The following is a 24819-nucleotide window of genomic DNA, read 5'->3' as shown; positions in this document are numbered from 1 at the left end:
TTTAAAATTTGATTAAATCGCACTGAATCATTCCCCAAAAAATCCTTTGGAGATCGGAAAGAACCACACTTCGCCTTCCAAAAGCCAGATTTTCAGTCGATTATTTTGTATAGCACATAGTTAAATAACGGGTTACTTTTGAACTTTTTTAAATCTTGTTAGAAGAAGGTCGGTTAAATTCAATTATTTAGATTGTGTAAATAAACGATCAAGAATTGCTCAAATTGCTGTCAACATATGTATTGATGTTGTTTTTTAAGATTTGGTAGTTTTTATCGGTCCAAGTGTTTTCAATTCGTGGCGTGACGCTCCGAGATTTGTCTGAAATTTTGAGCTTCAAAAGCGGCATTCGGTCGAAATTCAGTTATTATCGATTTTCTCGAAAATAAATCGATATTCAGCCAAACGAAGTATGCAGTGCTTTGTTTCACCATAAGGCCTCCCTAACTTGAGAATATGAGCCGAATCGATTTTTTGGTTGTTGCCACCAAATGTTTGACCGTTGGTAACGTTCGCTCTTAAGTTTTGCCTTCAGAGTTTCCGCTCTCAGACCGCGCAAATCTTGGTGATTAATTTGTCGTTGTTCTTTTGCAGAGGGCAGCTAAGAAATTATAAATAGAAGATATTACATGGCCACGCGGGTACGTAATTAAGAGAAGTTAACACCTATTTGTTGGGTTTTATTGTTGTATCTAAAGCGTAACTACAGTGTAGTTCTTTGTGTACGGAAATACTTCTTACACAGTGAAATACTAGTCCCAAATGGACATTTCCAATCATGATGTACGTGAACTGCTGAAAAATATGTACAGCTTATGGGGCTTGGGCCTCTCTCGAGACGCTGCTACTTAAACTGTAAAATACCTTCAAACCGAATTTTGTGATGTTTCGGTCTGACAAATATATTGAGGGTTAAAGAACTTTATACCCGCTTAAGTTGCCGTCCTAAACATAAATCCTGCCTTACAAACTACAGTAATTCAGAATATTCTCTTGTCTTTCAATTTTTCAATGGTCAAAATAGCTTTGTAGCCACTCTCGCAATGGTTAAGAGTACTTTATACTGGATGAAATTACGATAGAACATTGTTCATTTTGTGTTTGACTTAGTTCAGAAATCAGCTTTTATGAGTTATATATATATAAAAAGGTTCTCTGGTTTTTGGTATTTTTGCGATTGGGTATCGTTTTTCATGACGATGTTTAACCATCAAATATATGATTTTTCATATATTCTTAGCATTTGATGTTTATCCAACATACCCAACTTATCAGCTCAATTAATCAAAATTGAAATTTTAACCCGCCTTTGGACCTCAGAATTCGACTATTTCACGATGAGAAAAACTGTAAATAACCCTCTGAACGACGATTCTGAGAATTAGAAGCAGTTCCGAAGCCTGGATAAACTTTTTAAGTTTTAGATTTTTCCAAATCGACGTCCCACGTGTTTTGTGCTCATTTTTCTAAGTGCTTTTGTAAATCTTTCGATCTTGAAAATCCAGTGCATTCACCAGGAACACTGTAACAGTTTGTGGGTTCCACTGGTGTGATTTATACCATTGGCTGCTGTCCATGATAGACTGTCATCTCGTGTCCATGATTGACAGCTCCCTGGTTGTAATTTTCATCTGATGCCCGTAAGGCTTGATGACTAGTAATTAGTTTTAATGAACTCTTTTGTTTTTTCCTGAAGAGAGAAAAAAAGGAGTATGGAAGCATGAGGTGGATTCAATATGAGCTATCATCAGAATTAGGCGTAAGATATCTAGATTGCAGAGTGTTAACTTAAGAGAAAGCTGCTTACGAGAAAATCATAACTACGAATTTGACTACAAGAAGTCAAACTTACAGTTATGACTTAGTTCTTATTAACCGACCTAGCTCGGTTAATAAGATGTTTATTATATGGCTGTGTTTTATACGCCAATTTTTTATATTCTTTGTACCTTTTTTTTCTAGACCGGTCTAGATGCCGGTCTAGATGCCGGTCTAGATGGGAAAATCTAGACCACTTTCAATATTGATTTCAGCCAATCAAATTCGTGAACTAGATAGTTCCCAGTCCTTGTGAGACACAGCCATATAATAAACAAGAATACTACTTTAAGATAGTTTAAAATATTGAAACAAAGTTCTAACATTTAGAATTCTCTCTCAATATCCATCACTGGTTCGCCTAGCTTCTCTACAATTTAATCACAAACTTATCGACAATGGAGATGGCCTCCCTTGGTGGTTACCTGGAGATTTTGTATAAATTTACGATGGTGTTTTCAGTTTTGTCAAAGTCGTTTTTCTGCATCACATATTATCATTATTATCATAGCAATTACCTACGTTTAGGGGCCTATACACCCAAAACACATGCACTGATGCCTTATTATCGAGAATATGTTGACGAAAACTATTTATGCAATAGACAGCACTTTGTATCGGTTTACCAACGTCAGAACCCGCGCGGAATGCTGGGAGAACAAGGGTATATTTTCACCTTAGTTATTAAATAACGAAGGCTTTACCAGTGCAATTAATGTTTTTTTTAACCAATTAGGGCGCTTGTAGTATCCCAGTTATTTTATAAATGAACTTACACACACAAGACGATGACAACAATAATAACAATGACCGCCACTCCGACACAGACTCCGATAACGATCCACTTCCAGTCGTCACTTGTCTTCTCCGTGGTGGTGATGGTAACTGGTTGAGTCGTTGTGGTTGGAGGTACAGTGGTCACATTGGAAGTGGTAGTGGGTGGACTCAGGGTTGTGGGCACGATTACTAATTTAATTTCAGATATTGGAACTCCAAACACCTGTTCTAGTTCTGATTTAGTGTTGTTTATCACAGTCGCAAGGGCATTCACCGGAATGACGCCAATACTCTTAAGGAATGACGGTAGTACGATGTAGAACGCAATCTTCAAGGAGTTGCCTTCCTCTACCGGGAAGCCTGGTAGCAAGTGAACGTTATCTTTGGTAATGATAGCTATAGATCGCCTGCAAAAAAAAATTAGGAGGTTGGTGTAATTATAATTACCCTTCAACACTGTAAAACGGATAGACGGACTTGGGGTTGTACATACATCGGTCACATCCATACGTATCTACATCGGTCACCGGCGCAAAAAGCGCTTGACCTCCTCTTTGGGTATGGACACAATGTGGAACCTAATAACTACTTTGCTAATAAAACATTGATAATTTTGGTGACAAATTATCGCCTATTTTCTCAAACATTTTTAGGAAAAGTACCTTCTCCGTTTGCTTATGATTCCACATGCTGCTTTATCATTCTGGCAGAAAGTATCAGCTGATTTGGCGCATGTTGTTCTGAAATTTTCATCCACGGACGCGTTGTACTGTAAATTATCAAACGTAAAGGAACAAGAACGTGAGATCGACACAGCAATGTACACCTGAGGCAGTCTGGGGTGGCGCCTTAACATAATCATAGAGTACTGTATGCTAAAAATAAAAACGCCGCAAACAAGGGGGAAGATATTCCTACATTGCTATGAAAAATGACTGTAACGTGAAAAGGCAATTCTATACAACCTTTTTGGTGCAGCAAGGAGGGTTTGGAGCATATTTTTAAAAATGACGGAGATTAGCAGGGTAAAATTTCGAGGAAAGTCCTCTGTTTACACACAAAGGAACGACAAAAAAAAATTGACATTCCATGTGGTAGAAAGGTGTTGTATGATCCTTTCACATTTAGACAGCTCTCTGTAAAGGAGACTGAATACCTCATATGTCTTCCGCCGTTATCTGGAGTAGGATGGTAAAATACTTACTTGCTTCCTTGTCATACTTTGTAGCTTTATTTCGAGTGCGTTCTGTTTTTCAGTCTCGGATGCTGCCTTTGGCGGTGGAATTGTCGGCTCGGGTGGTTTTTCTCCTGGTTTGAGGGCTGAACCACCAAAGAGAAACATATTAAGCATCGTAATAGTATTTCATTTTCGGGCTCGTTAAAGTCTTTGTGGGTGTATTTGCAGTTCCGACTCTTTCATTCTACACTGTTCGTTATTAAATATTCTTATTACTATTTTTTTGGGGGCTCGATTAGAATTTATTGTGTTAAACTGCACATTGTTGTAGTAAAAATCGATCCATGCAACTGGAAAATGATGAACCAGTCAAACGATCAAAATTGATAATGATCAACCGGCAAAATCTGCTGGCACGCTCACATAATGGGAATCGATTTACATTGCGTAACATTGATTTTCATCCATTGTTCAAGCGGGAGGTTTCCCTCGAAATCTGATCTATTTCTTACGATAAAAAAGATCTTGACTTCTCTTCACAAGGGTGAAAAGGGTCTTGTTACCACCTACACAATTCTTGTGTAGCGTCTCACCTGTGCACGTTTCGTTTATGTAGAACAGTCCGTTCTGGCACTTGCATGTGTAATTACCCGGGATGTTTTCACAGACGCGTGATTTTCCAGGACAACTGAATAATGATGAGTTCAAGCATTCATTGATATCTGAAATAAAAAATATTTAGGGTAATTTTTTTGTTTATAGCCGAGAAAGTTCCTCCGAATCGAAGTTTTTCGGGAAAAACGCCGAACACGAAAGTCTGCGTTACAGTCAGTAAAGTACTATAAAGTACAAATTGACGTCCAAACGAAACAACGTTTTAAAAACGAATCTTTTAACTATTATGCGATTTTTTCCTCAAGTTTGGCTGCATAATCATGCATACATGAGCGCCTTTAATGTGTATGCATAAACCAGACAACGATTGCTTTAGAAAACTAAATAAAATCTGCATGACGGAAGATGGTAGAGAAAAAAATCCCATCATCTGACCATATAGACCTTACTCCATAGGGAGTCCTCTTTAGATCACCCTCGGTGATAACAGTGAAAATTGGAATTTAGCAGTTGATGTTCCACGAGGTGGCTTTTCTAGTCAACTCTTTCCAAGTCACTTTGAAATTTGGAATGTTGGTTTTTGTGGAGGGAGGAAAACCCTCGGACCCGAGAAAAACCCTCGGAACAAGAACGAGAGCCAAAAGATAAACCAACAATAAAGCAACAGCAAGCTCAAGCCGGGAATCCAATCTGAGCCACAGTAGTACATGTACAAGGTTAGTGCTCCCACTACTGCGTCATCCCCGCTCCCCAAGAAAGATTTAAAATTAAATAATTCTAAGTCGTGAACTCTGCGCATGGGGATACTCCATACAATGTGTCTTCTTTTTTCCAACATTGTCCCTTTGAGACTAGGTTACTTGAGTCTGAAATAACTTGAAATGGATTCCGCCTGGAATTGAGGTCTATAAAAGTACTTAGTCTCCTGGTCAAGCTCGATATAATTTAGCTTTCTTTGACAAGTTTCAGACTTATTACCAGAGCAAGTGAAGCCATCTGCGTCGAGTTTAAATCCCGGATAACACTTGCAATCGTATCCAGGCACTTTGTTCTCGCATTTCTGAGTGCATTTAACACCTTCGATCTTGCATTCGTCAATATCTACCACAAAATAACAAAGATTAGGTTTTTATTATGGATATCTTGCGAAACAATTCTCACACAGCAACCTCGCTTCCATGGTTATCTCGGAGGAGCCACATTGTGGTCTTTGTACATGTTAAAAAAAATTAAGATTTTTTTCGTTTGTCCTTTGAAATCATGGTTAATCTTTCACTTCCTTTTCCATGCACTTCCATTTTGGTTGCTTTTCGCCATTTTGGGCATTTTCCATCTGAAAACGCTTATCTTTCATTTTTTCTCAGGCATCATTATCAAAACAATTCTAGTCGTCAAACGATTCCAACCTAGCATATTTGAAAGTGAGTAAGACCTTGCCAAGTGTCCTTTGAATGGGAGTGTTTCTTCAATGACCGTTGGAGATACGAAGACCAATAAGCAAATGTTTTAAAAAAGTAGCCCCAAATAGAAGTAACCAAAAATAAAAGTTTCCTTTGGTAAATTTGACATGTAAGTGATGCAAGAAATTTTGTTATTTTTTTGTCTTACCTTCACATGTTTTTTTGTCATTAGCTAATTTATATCCCGCATTACAGTCACAGGCTTGTGTATCGCCTTGTCCTTTAAAACAGATTTGCTCGCAGTCGCTGTTATTGCAGGGATTGGATGCTAAAGTAAAAGATACAAAGGACTCAGTTTGTTTCATCTCTAGAAAATGATATTTTCCCGAGCAGCATACAGGATGTTTTCATGCACATCTTTAAGGGAAAACTAACAAGTTTAACAGTTTAACGTTGATGCCTAGAACTTCTCAGGTTTCTCATTGTAATCAACCTTAAAGCAAGCTTTCAATGCAAGTAAAACTGAGTCATTACAGAACAATCATGCAGAGAGGATTTATAAACTGCGTTACAATTCAACTTACGTCTGCAGGCCTTAGGGTTGCTCGGATCAACCTCGAAGAATTCATTGCAGTAGCATTCGTAGCTTCCTTCCGTGTTGTTGCATTGGTGCATGCAATCACTGATGGGTTCACATTCGTTGATGTCTTAGGAAAGAAATGTTTCACAAGAAATATGTTCAGCAAGAAACCAGACTGAGAAATCGTCGAACGTAGATAACAATTCTTCACCTTGGAATGAATTCTGGAGAAATTCGTAATTAACAACGTAACCTAATACGTTTGTTTATTCATGCAGATTATCTTGAATAAGCGACGTTAGCATGGTTTATTCAGTCAGCTCTTTGAACTTCTTAGAACAAAGTAGGCACCATATTTTTGTTCCCAGGAATTGTACGATTTTAGCTTGTACAAATTTGTTCGCTGGTCATGACTACTTTTGACTCATGTTTTACCTCTGGGTCTCACAGTCTCCGTTCAACTTACCATCACAGGCGAATCCGTTGCTGTTCAACTTGAAGCCAGAGTTGCATTTACAACTGTATGAGCCAGGGTTATTGACACACTGCTGTTGGCATTGGTTCGCTGAGTTATTCTTGCATTCATCGATGTCTAAATACGAAAAACATCCGAAAGATCTCTTCTGAATTTTGAACTGATTGGTTCTGAATCTTTATTATTGGAGAATTTGTGGTCTTTATAAGGGTAATTTTTCCTTAGATATTTTGGAATCTTTTCCGCACAGAATCACATCGAATCTTAGTGAAGTTCATATAAAAACGACTCCATCATGCTACAGTCACTCTATGTTATGGATGGTGTCTAAATCCTTGTGAGTCCAGAAAAAAAATGAGAGAGTAATTAAGCATTTGTTAGCTGCGAAAACTCTTAAAAAAAGCCTGACTATTTACTCACCAGGACATTTGATGCCATTTCCAGAATACCCTGTTGGACAGGATCCACAGTTAAAACCTGTTAGGTTAGCCGGCGCCGGTTTATCGGTACACGTGACGCCCTTGAAGCAAGGGTGTCCGTTCACTTTACAAGCATCAATATCACTCTCACAGAACCTGCCAGTGAATCCCGGTTTACATGTGCAGCCTTGGATGATGAATTTACTGTCATTGTTTAACTTGTCGCCCTGCGCTGGTTTGACACACTGGCCATTATTTTCGCAGGCGCACATTTTGATAGTGGGCGTGTGGCTTACGGAGGCGTTGAACTCGTCTGTTGCCGTGAACGAGAATTTGACCTGACGGATAACGCCACATAAATGTGTTAAGTCCTTTAGCTTCCAAGCAAAAGTACAAAGCGCTACAGTTCAAATAGTCGGGATTGAACAATGTTTGATTAAGTAACTTGTAACCAAAACATAACTTGTCATGAGGGCCCATCAGGACAAAGGAAGATACGACGAGGCGCTACTCATAATTAGAATTAGAAATAAGAATAGGTCTACCTTTTCTTTAGAAGTTACATTCCAGGTAAAGTTGAGAAGATTCTTGCCCACTGTAGTAAACGTTGCTCCTTGTGGCTTTTTAATGACGTTGAAGGTAAAAGTGTTGTTATCTTTAGCAGTGACGTTGACCCACAGGACTTCCCCAACTGTGGCTTGGATGACTGATGGAACGTAAGTAAATCTGGGGGGGAAGTTCGCTGTAGAATGATAACATATAAGTTAAATTTGAGACCATAATTTGTCATTCTATTCAACCCATGCCGTTGCAGATATGGATGAGAGTTATCGTAGTAAAAACGTATCTGTGATATTGACCGGCAAGATAAATCTTAAGGGTATAAAGTAGCAAATCCAGCCAGTTATACTGAACGATGCCATAACTTACCAAGTTTTTCGTTCTCCTTTACCAACTTCACGTTTACATCTTTGCTGTTGGTTCCTATGGAAACATCATTCGTAGAAGCAGCATCAAAGAGACACACTGCGTCATCCCCACAAGCTTTCTCTGCTGCCTGCTGAGTGGCATTGTCCGCCCACTTTATTTCCTCGACAAACATGGGTTTGAAGCTTGCATTGGCGAATGTGTGAACGCTTTCATTAGGGCCGTAAGTGAACAAGGATTCATCGGCTGTTATTTGCCCTAAGTAAGAGTAAGTAGGTAGAATATGTCAATGGTGAATGACTGATAAATTAATAAAACTATGACTAAATAGGACTAAACAGCGTCAACGGGGAGAAAGCAAACATTTATGGTGATAAGAAGACTTGTTTCCATGGTGCTCTAACTCAATTTCTTCCCTGCTTTTTAATTCCGAGAAGAAACGTTTCGAAGCTTTTAAAAGCCCCAGCAGGTGGGAGGTAGACCAGTTGGTTATATACAAAGCGCGATCAAGGGCTTTAACTCGGGACAACGGAGAACAAGTCCAGTGTGTTGCAGGGTGGGACCCATAGAGTACAATCTCAGTTCCCTAATACCTCCCCACGCGTTGTTGTTTCAAACTTCGATTCAAGACTCACAGAACACCCTTTTCAGTTATCTCTTCTTGAAACGAACTTGTCGGATTCTTAAATTTTGCAATACTTACACTTCAAACCGAAATCATAATGAATAGTCGAGGAATTGCTATTTGGATCCAAAACATTCCCATTCGGCAGAGTGAAGTCGTCATCTGGATTGTTATTGTAAGTTCCCAGAAGCCCTTTTGTGTTGTTGAGGAACTCGTTACCCAAGGTCACCACAAATGACATCATGCCCTTGGCTTCACAGAATTCAACACCTGATCCACTCTTGAAGGTCACCTCAACGCAGCCAGGATTCTTTTTGGCCGCCCTCAGGTTTCCTCCGATGTCCTTGCTAACAGATGTCAGATTATCGAGGCCGGCATACAGTGCACCATTGATATACATTTGCACTCCACCTGCACGTTGAGAGCAAAACATATACAAATGGTTAAGTCTTAAATCAGCTTACACGTCCACAAGCACCTTTCAGGGATGCAATGCCAGTCCTTAACCGGTTAACCCCTCAGCATTTCGTCAAAATTTTACCGAAAGCTCGCGGTAACCGTTTAGACTCCTGGCTAGAGATAGTCACCTTAAGAACAAGTGGGCCTTCTAAAGACTACCCGTTGTGGAGTAGGGTACAGTTTGGTATAAATAATCTGTCAGTTAGGCAAAATTTTAGGTTATCCCTTTTTCGGATTGAACATTTTTCGTTTCTCGAGCGTAAAAAAAAAAATGCTGCGATTGCATAAAGCTGTATTGCCTGTCATGCAGGTTCTTGAGAAAGATTGCTTAATACAACTTAATGAGTTAATTGATATGACCTGCAAAAATCTTACCTCCACTTTTGACTCTAACTTCGACTTTGCTGCTTCCATTTTCTTGAGCAGCACCAGCAGAGAACACCGTAGCTATGCTGAGATTTCCCGGAGCCAGTACAGTTCTTGCTTGAAGCTTAAACTTGCCGTCTTTACCATCAACCATTGTGTATTCCCCAACACCGTTAAACGTGTAGTTTTTATCGTCTAGTGTTTTAAAGTGTGGATCTCCCCAAAACCAACCTAGAATGAGAGGGTAGCTTTTTAAACATGAGGAAAAAAAACTCTACATTATGAACTTTTCGAAATACAGCTCAACTCTCGTAAATGGACTGAAAAAAATGCGTCTGTAGCCATCTCCGATAATGTGACATTTAATGCTTGCCTTGAAAAACCAGGAAACTTATCTCTTCACACTCTAACATCGTTACACTTATTCCCTAAAGCATTTCCTAAGGTTTTTTCAAGGGGAATTTGTTTTAGAATCAAGAGCCTCCCGAGTGCCGGAGTAGTCATCATCATCATCATCATCATCATCATCATCATCATCATCATCATCATCATCATCATTATCATCATCATCATCAGGGGTAAATTCACTCCCGGCGAAGGAACCTCTCCCTGGAATGATCTCACAGGTATCTGATTTTAGCCAATCTCGACCATGCAGGTCCCAGCTGTACGTCTGGTGAGATCATCCCTCCATCGTGTTTTTGGACGACCCTGTTTTCTGGTCCAATCTCTTGGGGTGCACACTCCGTTGCTCTAATGGTCCGTCTATTATCTGACAGCCGTGCTATGTGACCTTCCCATCTGTGCTTTGCCAGCCTGATAGCATTGACGGAGTAGTCATTGCATGTATTCTTATAACCCTTATGTTTGATTCAGTAGTGAAAATGTAGAGATAAATGAGTTGCTGCTCACCCATAGGAGTCAAATGATTAAGAGCTGCTTCCTGCTTTGATATCAGTAGCAAGGACCATTCGTCGCTATGCGTTCCAAGAATACGCCTGGAGTGCAATTCTAATGCAGGTCATTGTTTTCAAATTTTCATATCAGGCTATGGTGGTTATTTAAAATTTTTTGAAGGATCCTACATTTACACAATACATCTCTTCTCGTCCGTGAATACTTCTTTAGAAAACTACTAACTTACGTCTCGGGGGAATAAAGAAACTTCTACAATCATCTGTTGGGCGCAGATCGTCGTACAACTGGCAGCTGAAAGAGTCGACGCAGCATGCCTGTTTTGCTTCTGCATCATCCAGTAAATCTTCCGGCTTATTTCTGTAAAGAACTTCTAAACTTCCGGCATCATTGCTGTCCGTAAGAATCGCACCAAAGTCTTCAAAGAAAGTCGAATAGCAACACTTTCGAAAAATAAATCCGTTTGCGGAACTGCTGTCAACAACCTTGTTGAACAGGAGATCGGAAATGCTTTCGAAACAAATGCTGAATGGCGCAGGGAAGAAAGTTAGAAAAAAGGAGGTAGAAAAAAACGCTTGGTCAAATGTACAGGGACAACCTGGGATAAAGTTATCAGCGATCGAAATCTCGGGTTTTAGATTTGTTTCTTGCCAGTCAGACCACTTCCTGCATTTTGTTTCAGGGTCGTCGCCTGTTCTGCGTTCAAGTCTAAAGAAATACTCTCCGTCTTTGTCTGCATTTTCTTTCCCCAGGTCGAGGCTCGTTATCCCTGGAGAAGCCGACCTACAAGAGAAACAATCAGAATCGAAGTTGTGAAGAGCGTACTGCGATTGCGGGGACAGATTGATCAAATACGAACTTAACCCAAAAGGATACTGCCGATATTTGGCAATTGAAGTTACAACAAAGTAAGAAAGGAAAAATCTAATTATAAAAACACACCTGGCTGTTCAAGTCAAGCTGTAGTAGGTCATGGCGTACGCTCATCATGATAAGACTAGCCGTATTCATGAGAATGTGCGTTTGAAAGGAAAGTTTTCTTTAGAAATAACTTAGAATGGTTCGTAGATTTGCATCTCATCGTTGTTGAAATGGTTGTTGAGAGAGTGGCGTAAGTTTCCTGGTACAAGCTCAGGGGGAAAAAACAATCCAAGTTTTGTTTTGTTTTGTTTTTGTTTTGTTGAGAAGACTGGATTTGATAAAAAAAAGCTCCATCTGAGGTGGTGTTTTGGTCAATGGCAGTCAAACCTCTTATGTTTAGGGACCATATTTGGTGAAGAAGTTTACCCTTCGAGGCTAAAGAATCGCTCCGTATCTTCCAGATTTCCATCACCAGCGTTTATGCCTGCCACAGGATAGCCGGAAAACTCGGTCGGAAACAATTCACTGAAGAGAAAATGATTTCCTTAGTAATATGTTAAACTGTATTTGCGAACTACACGTGTCTCTAAAATGCAGCGGAAAACGTGCAACCCTTCATGATACGAGGTTTAGACGCTCGACATATACCGCGGCAGCGTGTTGGTCTGCGCATCGAAACTTTGGAACCATAGCTCTTTCCAAAGTCACTGTGTTGTGTTCTTGAGCTAGACACTGCCTCAATTTGCACCCATCCTTTACAAGTTACAAAGAATTACCTTCCTTCAGCATGACTTTTAGAAATGTTTCCTCGTTTTATACTTACTAAAATTTCGGCGATGCCCACTGAAGGGCGTTGCAAGGGTAATGGTACTTTAGAAATGTGTAGGTTCCATCAGTGATGAGCACCGCTTGGAATGTATTAGTCTGAAATCCATAAGAAACGAACGCATTACTTGTTAGGCTATTGTTACTGGTTTGTGTCAAAATATGATTCCTTAAAGGATTAAAGTACTTTTTCCGAAGTGATGTCGGCATTAGACCTTCACTTAAGTTTAAAAATTTGTTTCAGTAATATAACAACTATACTAACGTTCTATATTAATTTCCGTTTAAAATGACAATTCCAATATTAGTAACTTAAATTCTCTATCGACGGTATCGCAACATGTCATGTGATGCGAAGTCAATGCAGATACGACCGAAAAGCGTTCGCATTGACAACCTGCTGGAAAGAGGAAGTAGAGGATAGCTGAAAGAATTATTCCATTTTAAAGGACCGTATGGGTATCTCTAAAAGACTTACAACTCCTTCTTCGGCATCTCCCTCTTCTTCCTCTTCTGGACGAAGGCGCAACCATGTCACCACGAGTACCCACGAAGCTGTGAAGGAATCGAACTTCGGGTCGTCCGAGTTTTCTCTGACGTCCTTACTAGCTTTGTATAGAATATGAGATGCATTCATTACACCTTTATCTTCCATGTAAACTTTGTAGAATACAGCGGAACGGTTTTCGTAATCTATGTTGCCCGAAAGGCAGTCTTGCTCACTCGAACAAAATGAATCGAAGAGGTCAATTTTTGACCAGAAAGGGAACAACATTGGGACTCTGAACGGGAATTCTTCGGTGTCAAAGGTTGGAACTGGGAAGTGCCTCGCGTAGCCTACATCAAAGCGAATCATTCCATTGGCACAAATCTAAAAAAAAAATGTTAATATATAATTAGTTTTGGATTCATGTAAAGAAAGGTAGAAATTCTTTTTTGGCTATTAGTGTTAAAAAACCCCAAAGGGCTGATGAAAATGGTTCTAAAAGGTTTGGAAAACTGCTGGACGTTTTAAAAAAGCAAGTAAAAAGTTACTATTTTCAAAAGGCTTCTATTTCTGTCATCTCCTCCGATAAGTCATGCCCCGGTCCACAGGAAGGACAGATTACCTTGTTCCCTGAGTAAAGTTCCATCATATCCTTTGGTGCACCTTGCAAAATATGACTTAGGATTTATGGTTTGCGATTTCCTGTCCGTTTTTCTTGTCTGCTTTCTACTTTGGGATTTGTGATCTAGCTGAAAGCGATTTTCAAAATCTCCTTTACGCTAGCTTTTATAGGTGCCAAAAAAAAAAATCTCATTCGTAGCGACGAGGCTCTCTGAAGTGTTGATTTTAAATTACGACTGCACTTTTTTAGCATGGGCTGGAATAAGTCATGCTACTTACATACAAGACGTAGTGCTTGTCATCAAAGAACCAGATACCATAGTCGTAAATTATTTCCGTACACAGCTCTTCGCGGATCAATCTCACATCCATCTCCGTGTCGTTCTGTTCTTTTCCGTAAGGATACATTTTATTCCAGAAACAGTCAACTGTGTGAAAAATGTTTCAGATTAGTTAAGGGGATGAAATCCTCGGAGCCTGAAGTGGCAAACACTGTGGCCAGAGGATAACTTACATTTAGCATAAAGGGGCATATCGCTAACTCCTCCGGGACGGTGTCACCTTCTTACCACGTTCCCTCAGCCACTTAGCAACTTTCCACGAAGAAGAGTTTTATCGTAACGGTCTAATCTTCAGAGAGGAGATGGGCACCAAAGAACACAACGCAACATTTCCTCCGATCGAGACTTAGATCTTTCACATGTAGTGCTCGGCGTGTTGGCAATAAGGCCTCTTCATTTTCCGCCAGGAGATCATGAGATGTGGCCTAATGTAATGGGTTATTTGAGCTGTTACATGCTTAGATCATTGAAATATTGTCTTAAAGTCGTAAGCAAACGTGTTGCTTCCCATTTTTTTGGTTGAGGGCCTTGAGCAAAGCTCCATATCGACGGTGAGAAACCCGGTGAATTGAATGGAAAAGATTATGAAAGGAAAGGGCTCTCATTTCTTACCTGGTTTACTGCAATTTCTCCCTGCGTAGGCTTTAGGAATTGGACAGACACAGAAGAACTCGTGGTTATCATCCACAAAACACTGCCCGTCGTTTTCACATGGATTGGTATTATAGCAAGGATCAACTATCAGATAACAAAGAATCGCAGTGAGATAGTTTGGTAGATTTATACCGCCCATCCTACATTTTTATTTCATCCATCTTCTCAGCGTTTTAAACATAGTATCATAGAGAAGACAGCGAGTATCATAGAGAGAACGGGAAAAGGCATGAAGGTAAGCATGGTGAAAAGGCTAAATAGTTCCTTAACGTCTGTTTCATTATCATCATTTCCTACAGATTACAGCACATAACATTCCTTATGTACTGAGGGAAGTTTATTCTGCAATGGTACTCCACTTTCATTAGAGATGAGAGATATAGGGATCATAAAATAATTTTTTCCGTCCAGGAATAGCATCTTTTAATGGAAGTAAATGATGTAAAGGTTCTATGGCCATTTTTTCTGCTATCATCAAAGTTAATTTCGTTAGATTGGACGTGTCTCCTTTTTTTGAAAACTTCTGTTGCGCTAACAGAAGTTTCCGAAAGGGGGTGTGTCCAGAGTATGCCGCCTCGTTTGGTATTTTAAAAATTATAGTAGGAATACTTGGGCGATTTCGTTCCGGTGTCTTTAAAGTCGTGGGTTAAAAACTAACTATTGCCCATATTTTTGTATTAGAAGTCTATGCAACAAAGTTGGGTGACAAGTGTATGGGTTCTTTATTGACCCACAATGTAAGAAATTGAAAAGAATCTGTCATACCGAGGTCGCAGTTTTTCCCAATAAATCCGACTGTACAGTTACAGGTATAGTCATTTATAAGATCTGTACAGGTCCCGTTGTTTTGGCAGGGGCTGGAGGCGCATTCATTCACATCTGAAAAAATAATCACAACGCAAAATAAAGTCTATGCATTGGATCTTTGACCTATCCTAAAAAATTTATAGCATTATGACATAAGACTGTGAACCCATCTAGCTTCTCGTAGCCGTTTACAATATCCCTAAATAGATGTCACTGGTACGCTTTTTATTCTTACTTCTGTCATTTACTTGTAGTCTAATGGTGTTTCCATCTGTAACTTTTCATTCGAGACTTAAGCTTAAGGATCAGAGTTCTGTTTGTCGTAGTACAGTTGCCGAAGAACATTTTTAACCCGGTGTATATTGCACATACCAGGAGCCAAAAGTTATTCTTATCGAAAGTATCTACATGTAACTTTGCCAAGTTAGTAAGAATTTTATGGACAAAATTCTCATACTGTTTTCGCAGTCTTTTCCATTGTAACCAGGCACACAGGTACAGTTGTAATCATTTATTTCATCTGTACAGGTTCCTCCATTTTCGCATGGATTAGGGTCACAGTCATCGATATCTGAAAAATATCGTCAAAATTTCTTATTGACTATGATGAAAGAATTGCTAAAATTCGTCATTTGAATCTGAGACATTCTTGCTTTCGTCTACGCCTCATTCTTTGGTTTAAGACGACTTTAAAAAGAGAACCAATCGAGCTTTCTCAGGCACTTGCTTCCGTTTGAAAAATTTTGTTTTTGAAAAAGAGAATCGTCTCACTCATCTTCAGAGAAGGCTCTAATACATTTACTTGGTTGCCAGTCTTAAATTTTTGGATGCGAATGTATTATTAGGAAGGCATTCGAATATACGTTGAATGGTGTTGAGACTTTTTACGCGGAGGTTGTCATATGTTTCAAGTCAGTTTCACCGTGTAAGCAAATTTTCAGAAACCTCAGAATCAATAACGAAGTTAGTTTTGCATCTCTTTGAAATTTCGGATTCTTCTTTTCCCCATTCGGTGCCTTTAGTTGGCCAGCACTCAGGAGCTGGGGAGACTAAGTATCGTCAGTATACAATTTTGAGTTTTTACTCTGGTCGCAGTCCTTCCCGCCGTAGCCAGCGGCACAGGTACAGATATAGTCATTAAATGCATCAGAACAGTTTGCACCGTTTTTGCACGGACCAGAAGCACAGTCATCTACAAAACCTTAAAAACATGGCAAGGATTAATTTCACGTTGTCTTGAAAATACCTGACCTTCAAAACTCAAAATTCAAAAAGGTGGGATGTTTCCAAAAAGCAGTCGAGTCAAGGGAGACCGCCATGTCGAGGGAATTAAATCATGTCGTCTGTTTTATTGCGTATTCCTTTCTCCATGTGTAAGTTAATGATGACTAACAGTGACTAACTTTGAAGTGGAAAATTAATAAAATTAAGGTGTGATTTCCTAGTCGAGGTTCTCTGTAACAGCACGACATTGTTCTCACTCCGCTTATAACAGAAATCATCTGAAGATTTTAACTATGGAGGATTTTTATCTTTGAGTTGTACGGTTGGCTGGAAGTTTACAAGGAAAACTTTGATCATACTTTCATCGCAGATTTTTCCTTCGAAGGCAGGTTCGCATTCACAGGAGAAGTCATTGAAAGCATCAGTACAGTTTCCACCGTTTTCACAAGGATTGGGATCACAGTCATCAACAAAAGCTGAAAAATATGGCCAAAATTAACTATGCCAGACGTTAAGCATCGTTTTTAAAACTACCTTAAAGCTACTGTAACCCTAGGATACGAAGATCGCCTTCACAATGAGAACAACAGTATATGGCATATTTTGTGTTTTGGTTTCGGCACATTAACTTTTCCTCTTCCTAATGTTCAGAGCCCTTCGAGAGATTGGACTTGTGTTTCAGCTACTCCTCCCCAACACCGTCGAGTTGTTGAAATATTGTAGTTTGCTTTTTCGATCTAAAAACTCGAAGATTCGTTTAGTATTCCAAACAGTTCAGTGGGAGATCCTTTAGCCAAGGAAGGGGGTAGGGGGGTGGGGGTGGGGGAAAGATTTTTTTTCCTGTGTGTACACCTGCATATCTTAGGATATTCGTTTTGATTTGGTGCCGAAAGTCAAACTGATTAACGAGGCAAGAGCTGGGACAAGTGGATTTTACAATTAGCTGGCACCTGATGAAAACGCTACTATACCTTGCTCGCAGTTTTCCCCCTCGAAGGAAGCATTGCAAGTACAGGTATAGTTATTCAGTGCATCAGTACAGGTTCCATTGTTTTGGCATGGATAAGATTCGCAGTCATCGATATCTGAAAAAAATACCGAAATCAAAATCAGTCAGTTTTACAACCGATGGTTATTGGGCCACGTCCAACCAGGATGCATTGCAGGGTTACCTGCCATTCTCAACATTTTCCGTAAAACAGAAATGCAAAGCTTACCGTGTGTATACTATTATACGACTAAATATTTGCAATCGTGATCAAGAACTGGCTTTTTATACCATCAACTAGTTTCGTTAGGTGTCTATCGTCTATCTGCTACGTACTTTTTGTCGTTTCATTCCGCGTTTGCGATAGAAAGGCCATTGAAAAGAGGTCATCTTGCAGGGATGGAAAGCTGCCATTTTACATGGGTCACAAGCAAAAGACAGCTTTAGGATTTGGCAAGAAAACGAGAAGCGAGTTTGTAGAGGCCCTGCTACACAGTACTTCGGGGAAGAAGTCAAACAGTAAGCTAGGGTGACCGTCAGACGGTGAAACGTTTAGAATCGATTGCACTCCTAATCCCATGTGAGTATTTGAGTGAAACTTTCACTCCCAGTGAAATAAAATTCAGAGATACATTACCCCAAAATTTCATCTCGGTAACCTCTATTCTTTAAGCAATTTGAAACACCATGTTTTCATTAAACCGCGTGGAACATGACGAATCTACTCATAGGAATAAAGGCTGATAGTTTCGAAAGAAACTGTTTGGGGCTGCGTCGGTGGGAGTAACGAAATAATTTGGATATATCAACAAAGTTGAAGTGGTAAATTGGCCACCGTAACGATTACAAAAGCTGACGTTTCGATCGTTAGCCCTTCGTCGGAGCGAAGAGAGGAATTGTGGGTTGTGTGTGCTTTTAAAGGCAGAGAATGGAGCTACGTTATTGGTGGGAACATGGCAACGAGAAAAACAAGAATAAACAAGTGGAATGAAAAGCGTTCGTTGATCCCTGTGGGATTTAGACTTTCACTATTGCTTAAATAGTGCTTTACTGCGAAGGATCGTGCACATATACGTTTTATAACCGCAGTTCATATATATGTATTTCATATGTTTGTTGTTTGATTTATCATCTACGGGTTTATGTCGAATTAATTTGATGGCCTGCTCCCAGTTGGCTTGTTAGCTCAATTGGTAGAGCGCTACACTAGTATCGCAGAAGTCAGTGGTTCGAATCCCGTACAGGCCTGAATTTTTTTTTCAGATCTGATTTTCACTATTGCTTAAATAGTGCTTTACTGCGAAGGATCGTGCACATATACGTTTCATAACCGCAGTTCATATATATGTGTTTCATATGTTTGTTGTTTTATTTACTTGAATAAGTGCAAATGATGTTGAATTCTGCACTGTCCGGTTCTGCTTTAGTATCGAAGACAACGTTGTTGTAAAATATAAATTTATCATCGTTTGAGATAGTAAGTGCAGTTTGGCATGTCCCAAAGGTAATGTTAAAGTCATAAGTATTTGAACCATTAGTGGCTCGACAGTCGCTGTCCTTGAGAGTAAGCTTATTCGCGGCAAAAGCAGCATCGGTATCAGTAAATAATGATTTTTGAATCGCTACCAAGATGTTGGACGCTTGGCAAGTGACAGAAACACTCTCTAAGATAAAAGGAAGCAACAAAACAATTAAAACGAATCTCATCATCGGTGGTAAATGGCGAGGGAGGAGAGGGACGAGGAATCACTTGATCTTGCAGAGTCATGATTTCTGCCTTTTTTCCTTCGGCTCAACGATTCTTGAGCCATTAGCAATTTTGTTTCGAAATTCATGATTCATTTTTAAATATTATTTCGTAATTCAATATTTTCGACAATTCCGAAACTCGAAAAGTAATGACTCTGTGTGATCGGACTGCCATATTTTAGTAGACAATCCATGATTCAAGTTCAGGGCTTCTCCTCCCTTTCCCCACCTCAGCCACTTTGCTGTAGTTGGTCTCATAGTTATATCCTATAGGCTATTTTCAAATTACTTTTGGCCTCTTATTCAAAACGAGGCCTGGTGCCGAACCATTCTTGTGGAAATGAGTTTAATTTACATGTGAATGAAAATTTATCATCACATGAAAGGATGAGCACCAGGACTCGTTTTAAAAAAGGCCAAAGGAAACTCGGAAATGGCATATTGGGTGTCAAGACTTATGTTGGATTGCGTTGGCTTTGTTATATTACACTCTGCGATCAGTCTTGAAAACGTGTACCACATGTATTTTTCGGTTAATCAGAAGCAAAAATGTAATCATTCGTTTGATCACTCGCGCTTCAGGCTGTTTCCGTTTCTATTTTATCACACTCTCGTTATATAAAATACATTATGATCAGATTATCATGCTTTGAAACGTACCTGGAACAGCGTATAACTCTACTCTTAGGCATGTGTCGTTGGAAACTGGCTCAAACCGCAGATGTGTCGCAGTTACGGATGTGTTCAGAGTATGAAATGTAGTGACGTCACCACCAGCTGAGGAGGCGTAAAAGATCTGGAGAGATATCCAAAGTGTTAATATTTCAAAACTCACAAAAAAAAAGGAAAAAAAGAATTAAGGGAAAATCAAGCTATTACTTATCTTCTAAGTCTTTTTGTTAAATGAAAACCCTTTTGGTATCGAATACTCATTAGGAACAATCTATTGTAAATATATGGCCAATAGATGGACGCACACGCCTGATCAAAGTTTTTAGGCTGCTAAGACACTGGCGACAAAGGTAAATGATACCAACAGTAGCCTCGAGGCTTTCAGAAATTGTAATGAAAATGGTTTGGGAGACGTTAAGTAGTTAGGACGTCGACACCAGTCATTTAATTATTTATTCAACTATTTACCTGCCCTGAGTCAACATCGCTAAAGTTTGTACCGTCTGTGGAATACTTGAGTGTAAAGTTTGTAGACTCTGAAGCGCCAGGTTTTCCTTGCACCTCGACGCCGCATATTACGTAGCTTTGTCCCAGGTATATCGTAAGATATGGATCATTGTCACTAACATTTGGACACCAGGCACCAGTTCCAGCCAGGCGACCATCTGAGGCTGAAAAATTGGCGAGGTTCGAGCTTGCAGACATGTTTCCATCAGGAATCACTTTCAGTTCATCACGAACGCCAACGGGAGTGTCATAACACGCACCTGAACGATTGCAATCAAACAAATACGCTTAATTTTTCGAGAATTTGACATGGACAAATGTGAAATACACCAGCGGAAATGATCAGTTGAATGTAACTCGGGGATCGATGAAACCAATGAACACGAAGTAAATATACAGATTTTACCAAACATAAAATCTGAGCTTCAGTAAGTTTCAAATTTTACACAGCCTTAACTTTATCAGAACTCTGCACTAGCTGTTGAAGGGTAGTTCAATCTTTAGTTTGTGTAACTGATGAAGTGAGAACCTAAATGTTAATGCTGTTAGTAGGAATAATCACATGTTGTTGGCAACAAGGAAACATGTCAATAAACCGATTTAATTTGAAAGTTTCAATAATGTTATGGCAGAGGGAAAGCCGTATAATGGATTAGGCGAAAACCCAGGAGTAGGAATCATTAAAAGAAAAATTCCAGTTTTGTTTTAGTCTATCGTGCCTACGTTAGGAGATAGCAGAAATAATCTATCATGCTTTGCGAACAGTTCTTAGTGCCATAGTAGCCAGTCATATAGGTACAGTTATAGAGGGGGGCATTGGGGTCTGTGGTTTTGCGGTTTTGGCTATTTTTTAGATCGCTTTTTTCGGTTTTTGTGCCAAAAAACGTTGGTTTTACGGTTTTTTTGCCCATTGTGTTATGCGGATTTTCCTTTTTCAGCATTTAGTTTTCGGTTTTCGTCATGTGCTTTTTCGGTCTTTCATATTGGGGTTCCAGTTTCTCTTCGATCTGAGCAGCAGTTATACGCCTCTGCTGATCTCGAATAGCTGCGAAACCTATGTTGCTCCACTTGCAACCACAGTCAGTAAGATCAATTACGAATTGACAACTGAGATGTGAAAATTGATCGGTTAGACGGTTTTGCATGCGGTTTTCGGTTTTTAACTAATTTCTTCGGTTTCTCAGTAGACACCAATGCCCCCCTCATTTTAGTCATTTACTCCATCAGTACATGTACAAGTTGCACCGTTTTCCCAAGGATTAGGATAACAATCTTCGATTTCTGAAAATTTCACAATTATTTGCCGAAGGCGAAGTGAATATTGTTGGATAATTCCAGAGACCAAGTCGAAGAGACTATTCAACAATCTTCACTTAGCATTAGGGAATATTATTTTTTAGTGAAATTGCTAAGGTGCTTTGGAATACTGTTATTAGTTCGTTTTGTAAATTGACAATTGTAAACGCTGCCACAATTGTTTGGATTACTTGTATTGGAATAAGCAGAAAGTTTCCACTAATAAAATTAGCCTAGCCTAAAAACTGAGCTCCACTGAGTTTATTTTTCAGCCCTTAACTTTATCAGAACTCTTTTTCGAGCTATAGTTTGTGAAATTATAAAGCGAGAACCTAAATTACAATGCTGTTAGTAAGGATAGTTAGATGTTCTTCGCGCCAAGGAAATTTCCCCAAAATCTGATTACTTTGAAAGCTGCAATAATCAGCATCGCACAGGGCCAGTCGTTTAAAACAGATTTCGAAGTGGAAAACGCACCATAACGCACGACTCAACGACAAACTAGAATTACTGCGGAATACATTGTTAACAGCACCATTCGTGACAACGCTCATTATTGTATGTAAGAATGCTATCTTGAGATGATTTTGTTTCAACACCAATTTCTCTTAATCATTTGTATTTCGCTATCGGCAAGGTTTACAATGTTCTAATTGGATACATATTCCTTTGTACCATTTTACAAGGAACTCATTCATATTTCTTAATGAAGTAAGCGATGAATGGCGTATTTTCAGATATAACAAAAGCAGTGGGAATCCAAATTCATAACAATGCAGAAAATGCCAATGAATTTTCTAGAACTCTTTATCATACAATGAATTGAGTATTTGTTTATCTTTTTTTCTCTTTTCTATTCCGATGGCTTAATTAAGTCGCCAAAGTATTGCATAACCTTTCCTTTAATATTTTAAAATTATTTCTCTGTCTTTTTGGCTGCAATTTTTGTTCATTCATCACTTTCATGAAGTTGCTATTATATTCCACTATCTGATGTGTTATAGAGTCTTCCCTTCTGTCTTTGCAGAAATTGGAAATCAATCAATGATTTTTCCATGTCGAAACGTATTTTCAAGCCGGCAGCTTAGGGCACTGATTGTTACCTGCTTCCCTAATAGGTCCTAAGCAGTTGTTTTGTGAAAATATGTTATGCCAACAAGCGGTAGTCGACGCCGACGGAAGTTATTGGAATGACGGGAAGTTGAAATCAGAAACGAAATAATGAAATACGTCTTTATGTTATTGAATAAGCTGCCTGGTTTCTGCACTTAAGTTTCACTTATTCTTGCTCATGATGAATTATTAATCCTATCAGAGAAACCATCTGCTTCACCCCTTCGCTCATTGCTTTTTTTTTTTGAAAAGAAAAATACGGCTGAAAATTAATTTTGATCAGTTTTACTATCAAAATAGCATTATTTGGAACATTCGAAATGGGCAAATCTTTTCCTTATGCTGTTATGGATCGTCCGAGGAACATTTTCAATATTCATCGCTTAGCAAGAAAAGTTGCTTTAGTGTTATTCATCGCGTGGTCGCATGAAACAAAGAATTTGACCGCAAAAAAACAATTGGAAAAAAGAATTATTTGCAGTCACTTAAGTGTATCTTGCCTTAGGCAATTTTTTTTTTCTCAGAGGATTAGTTTTGAGTTGTAGAGTTTCATGTTTTTCAGAATGGCAGATGTTGTATTCCGTGGATTTATTTTCGTGTTGTAACAAACATGTCGCCGAGCAACCTCGGTATTATGTTGTGTTCCTTAAAGAAAAATTTCAAATAGCATGCTCATTTGAAACGGCTTGAAACCGTTCTTAACACGCAAATTTAGAAAATTTTCTTGTTACACAGGATATTTATAAGAAAATTTAAGAAATTTTACAAGTGTCAAACCGCCGACTTCTAATATGCGTCTAGCATCACGCGCAAAATGTGTTTCTCGAATCTTCTATGAAGTACAACTGAGCATATTTTAATTCTTCAAACGGCGTAATCGGTCAACTTCTTTCGATATTTGCATAGCCTTTGAAAAGTTTGTTTTGGAATAGACAATACCGAAAAAATTTGGGATATGTTTTTTTGTATACATATAAATATATATTTATTTTCCTCCTAAAGATATCTCAATGAGATTGACAAGAACCGCAGCTCAAAATCACGAAGTGATTTAAATCTTGAATTTGTTTTACAAGCCATAGCAAATTATATTTCTTGTATTTATCTATAAGGAGAGCACGCTTGAACTATTATCTCTCACTCAGTTTTTGTGGTTAGAATTCAATAGGAAAGCTCAAGAGAACTGTCTCTTAAGATCATATAAAGTTTCATATTATATTGCTTTGGAATTCTTGTTTGCTTAGTAAGGAGGGAGCACAATCATGCCTCTAAATGAAACTTCCTCGCCTGGAAAATTTAGGGAATGAAATCTAAGGGATATTACTTGTTTGTGTGGGAAAATAATCAGTTATTCAAACGACCCCGTCCGTGACCAGCAATAACGTAATTCGAATAAGTGAACCGTCGCTAGAGCTGTCGCAGTTTTGTGAATTAGTTTTGAACTGATGGCCTGCATCGAAGACCACTTCAAAGAAAAACAACGAAAAAAATGGAGTTTTCTAACAGTTGGTGGTAAAGCTGTATGCGTGAAATACCTTGTTATATTCGATCGGGTTTCCTTTAAAGCGTAAACACTTTTATCTCTTGCGTGCAGGAAAATAGGTTTTAAATTCTTGATAACGCTGAACAGAATACAAGCACCTCGGATGGATTACAAACACTACTTTCATGATACTCCTAATGAAGAAACTTTTGCGTCTTTGAATAATTTTACGACTAAGAAGAGGAAACAGAAAACGTTACCTTCGCAAAGATTTAGAGATGCCAAGCACATCAGCGCCAAGAAAAAAATGGCAAACTCAGGGAATCTTGGTTTCTTGACCATTTCGCGTGTGATGAGTACTCGATGAGTGACTTGCTTTTAGCCGAGAAAATGTGGTGTGAGCTTTCTCCTGCGAAGCTACTTCTTGTTCAATTGAAACACGGTGTAATCTTGGGTAAACGAAGAAACGAATACGGGAAGTGAGGATATTACAAACGTGTAATGTTGCCTAATTCGTCACCAGATAGATTTTTGGGTGACAATGTTTAAGTTTGTGCGCAAAACCTGTGAAATTTTGTTATGACAATTCTTGGTGTGTCACTGAGGTATTATCCACTCAAAGCGGTTGGCGAGCTCAT

General features: G+C 39.0%; 1 protein-coding gene across 2 annotated transcripts; it reads right to left on the bottom strand.

The window, feature by feature from the left end:
- Nucleotides 1-659: 659 nt before the first annotated feature.
- On the bottom strand, nucleotides 660-24813 carry LOC111340939 (mucin-like protein). Of its 2 annotated transcripts, XM_088762639.1 has the most exons (28): nucleotides 24442-24813; nucleotides 20251-20549; nucleotides 19771-19906; nucleotides 17345-17458; nucleotides 16733-16849; nucleotides 16234-16350; nucleotides 15607-15720; nucleotides 15108-15221; nucleotides 14301-14426; nucleotides 13627-13775; nucleotides 12718-13110; nucleotides 12238-12338; nucleotides 11841-11939; nucleotides 10783-11336; nucleotides 9648-9869; nucleotides 8892-9224; nucleotides 8192-8446; nucleotides 7807-8003; nucleotides 7263-7599; nucleotides 6834-6959; nucleotides 6372-6494; nucleotides 5996-6115; nucleotides 5366-5488; nucleotides 4366-4494; nucleotides 3800-3915; nucleotides 3258-3364; nucleotides 2595-3002; nucleotides 660-1690 (listed from the first exon to the last, which is right to left on the bottom strand). In XM_088762639.1, the coding sequence occupies exons 1-28, from the start codon at nucleotides 24521-24523 to the stop codon at nucleotides 1555-1557; spliced, it is 5247 nt and encodes a 1748-aa protein (XP_088618765.1). In that variant the 5' UTR covers nucleotides 24524-24813; the 3' UTR covers nucleotides 660-1554. The 2 variants fall into 2 exon arrangements, with proteins under 2 accessions (XP_088618765.1, XP_088618766.1); XM_088762640.1 differs by lacking the exon at nucleotides 16234-16350 and having other exon boundaries at nucleotides 24442-24812.
- Nucleotides 24814-24819: the final 6 nt, after the last annotated feature.

The sequence above is a fragment of the Stylophora pistillata genome, chromosome 6 (genome assembly GCF_964205215.1).
Source record: "Stylophora pistillata chromosome 6, jaStyPist1.2, whole genome shotgun sequence".
Lineage (NCBI taxonomy): Eukaryota > Metazoa > Cnidaria > Anthozoa > Scleractinia > Pocilloporidae > Stylophora > Stylophora pistillata.
Note: the sequence above shows the minus strand (reverse complement) of the source record. Positions and strands in the feature narration are given on the sequence as shown.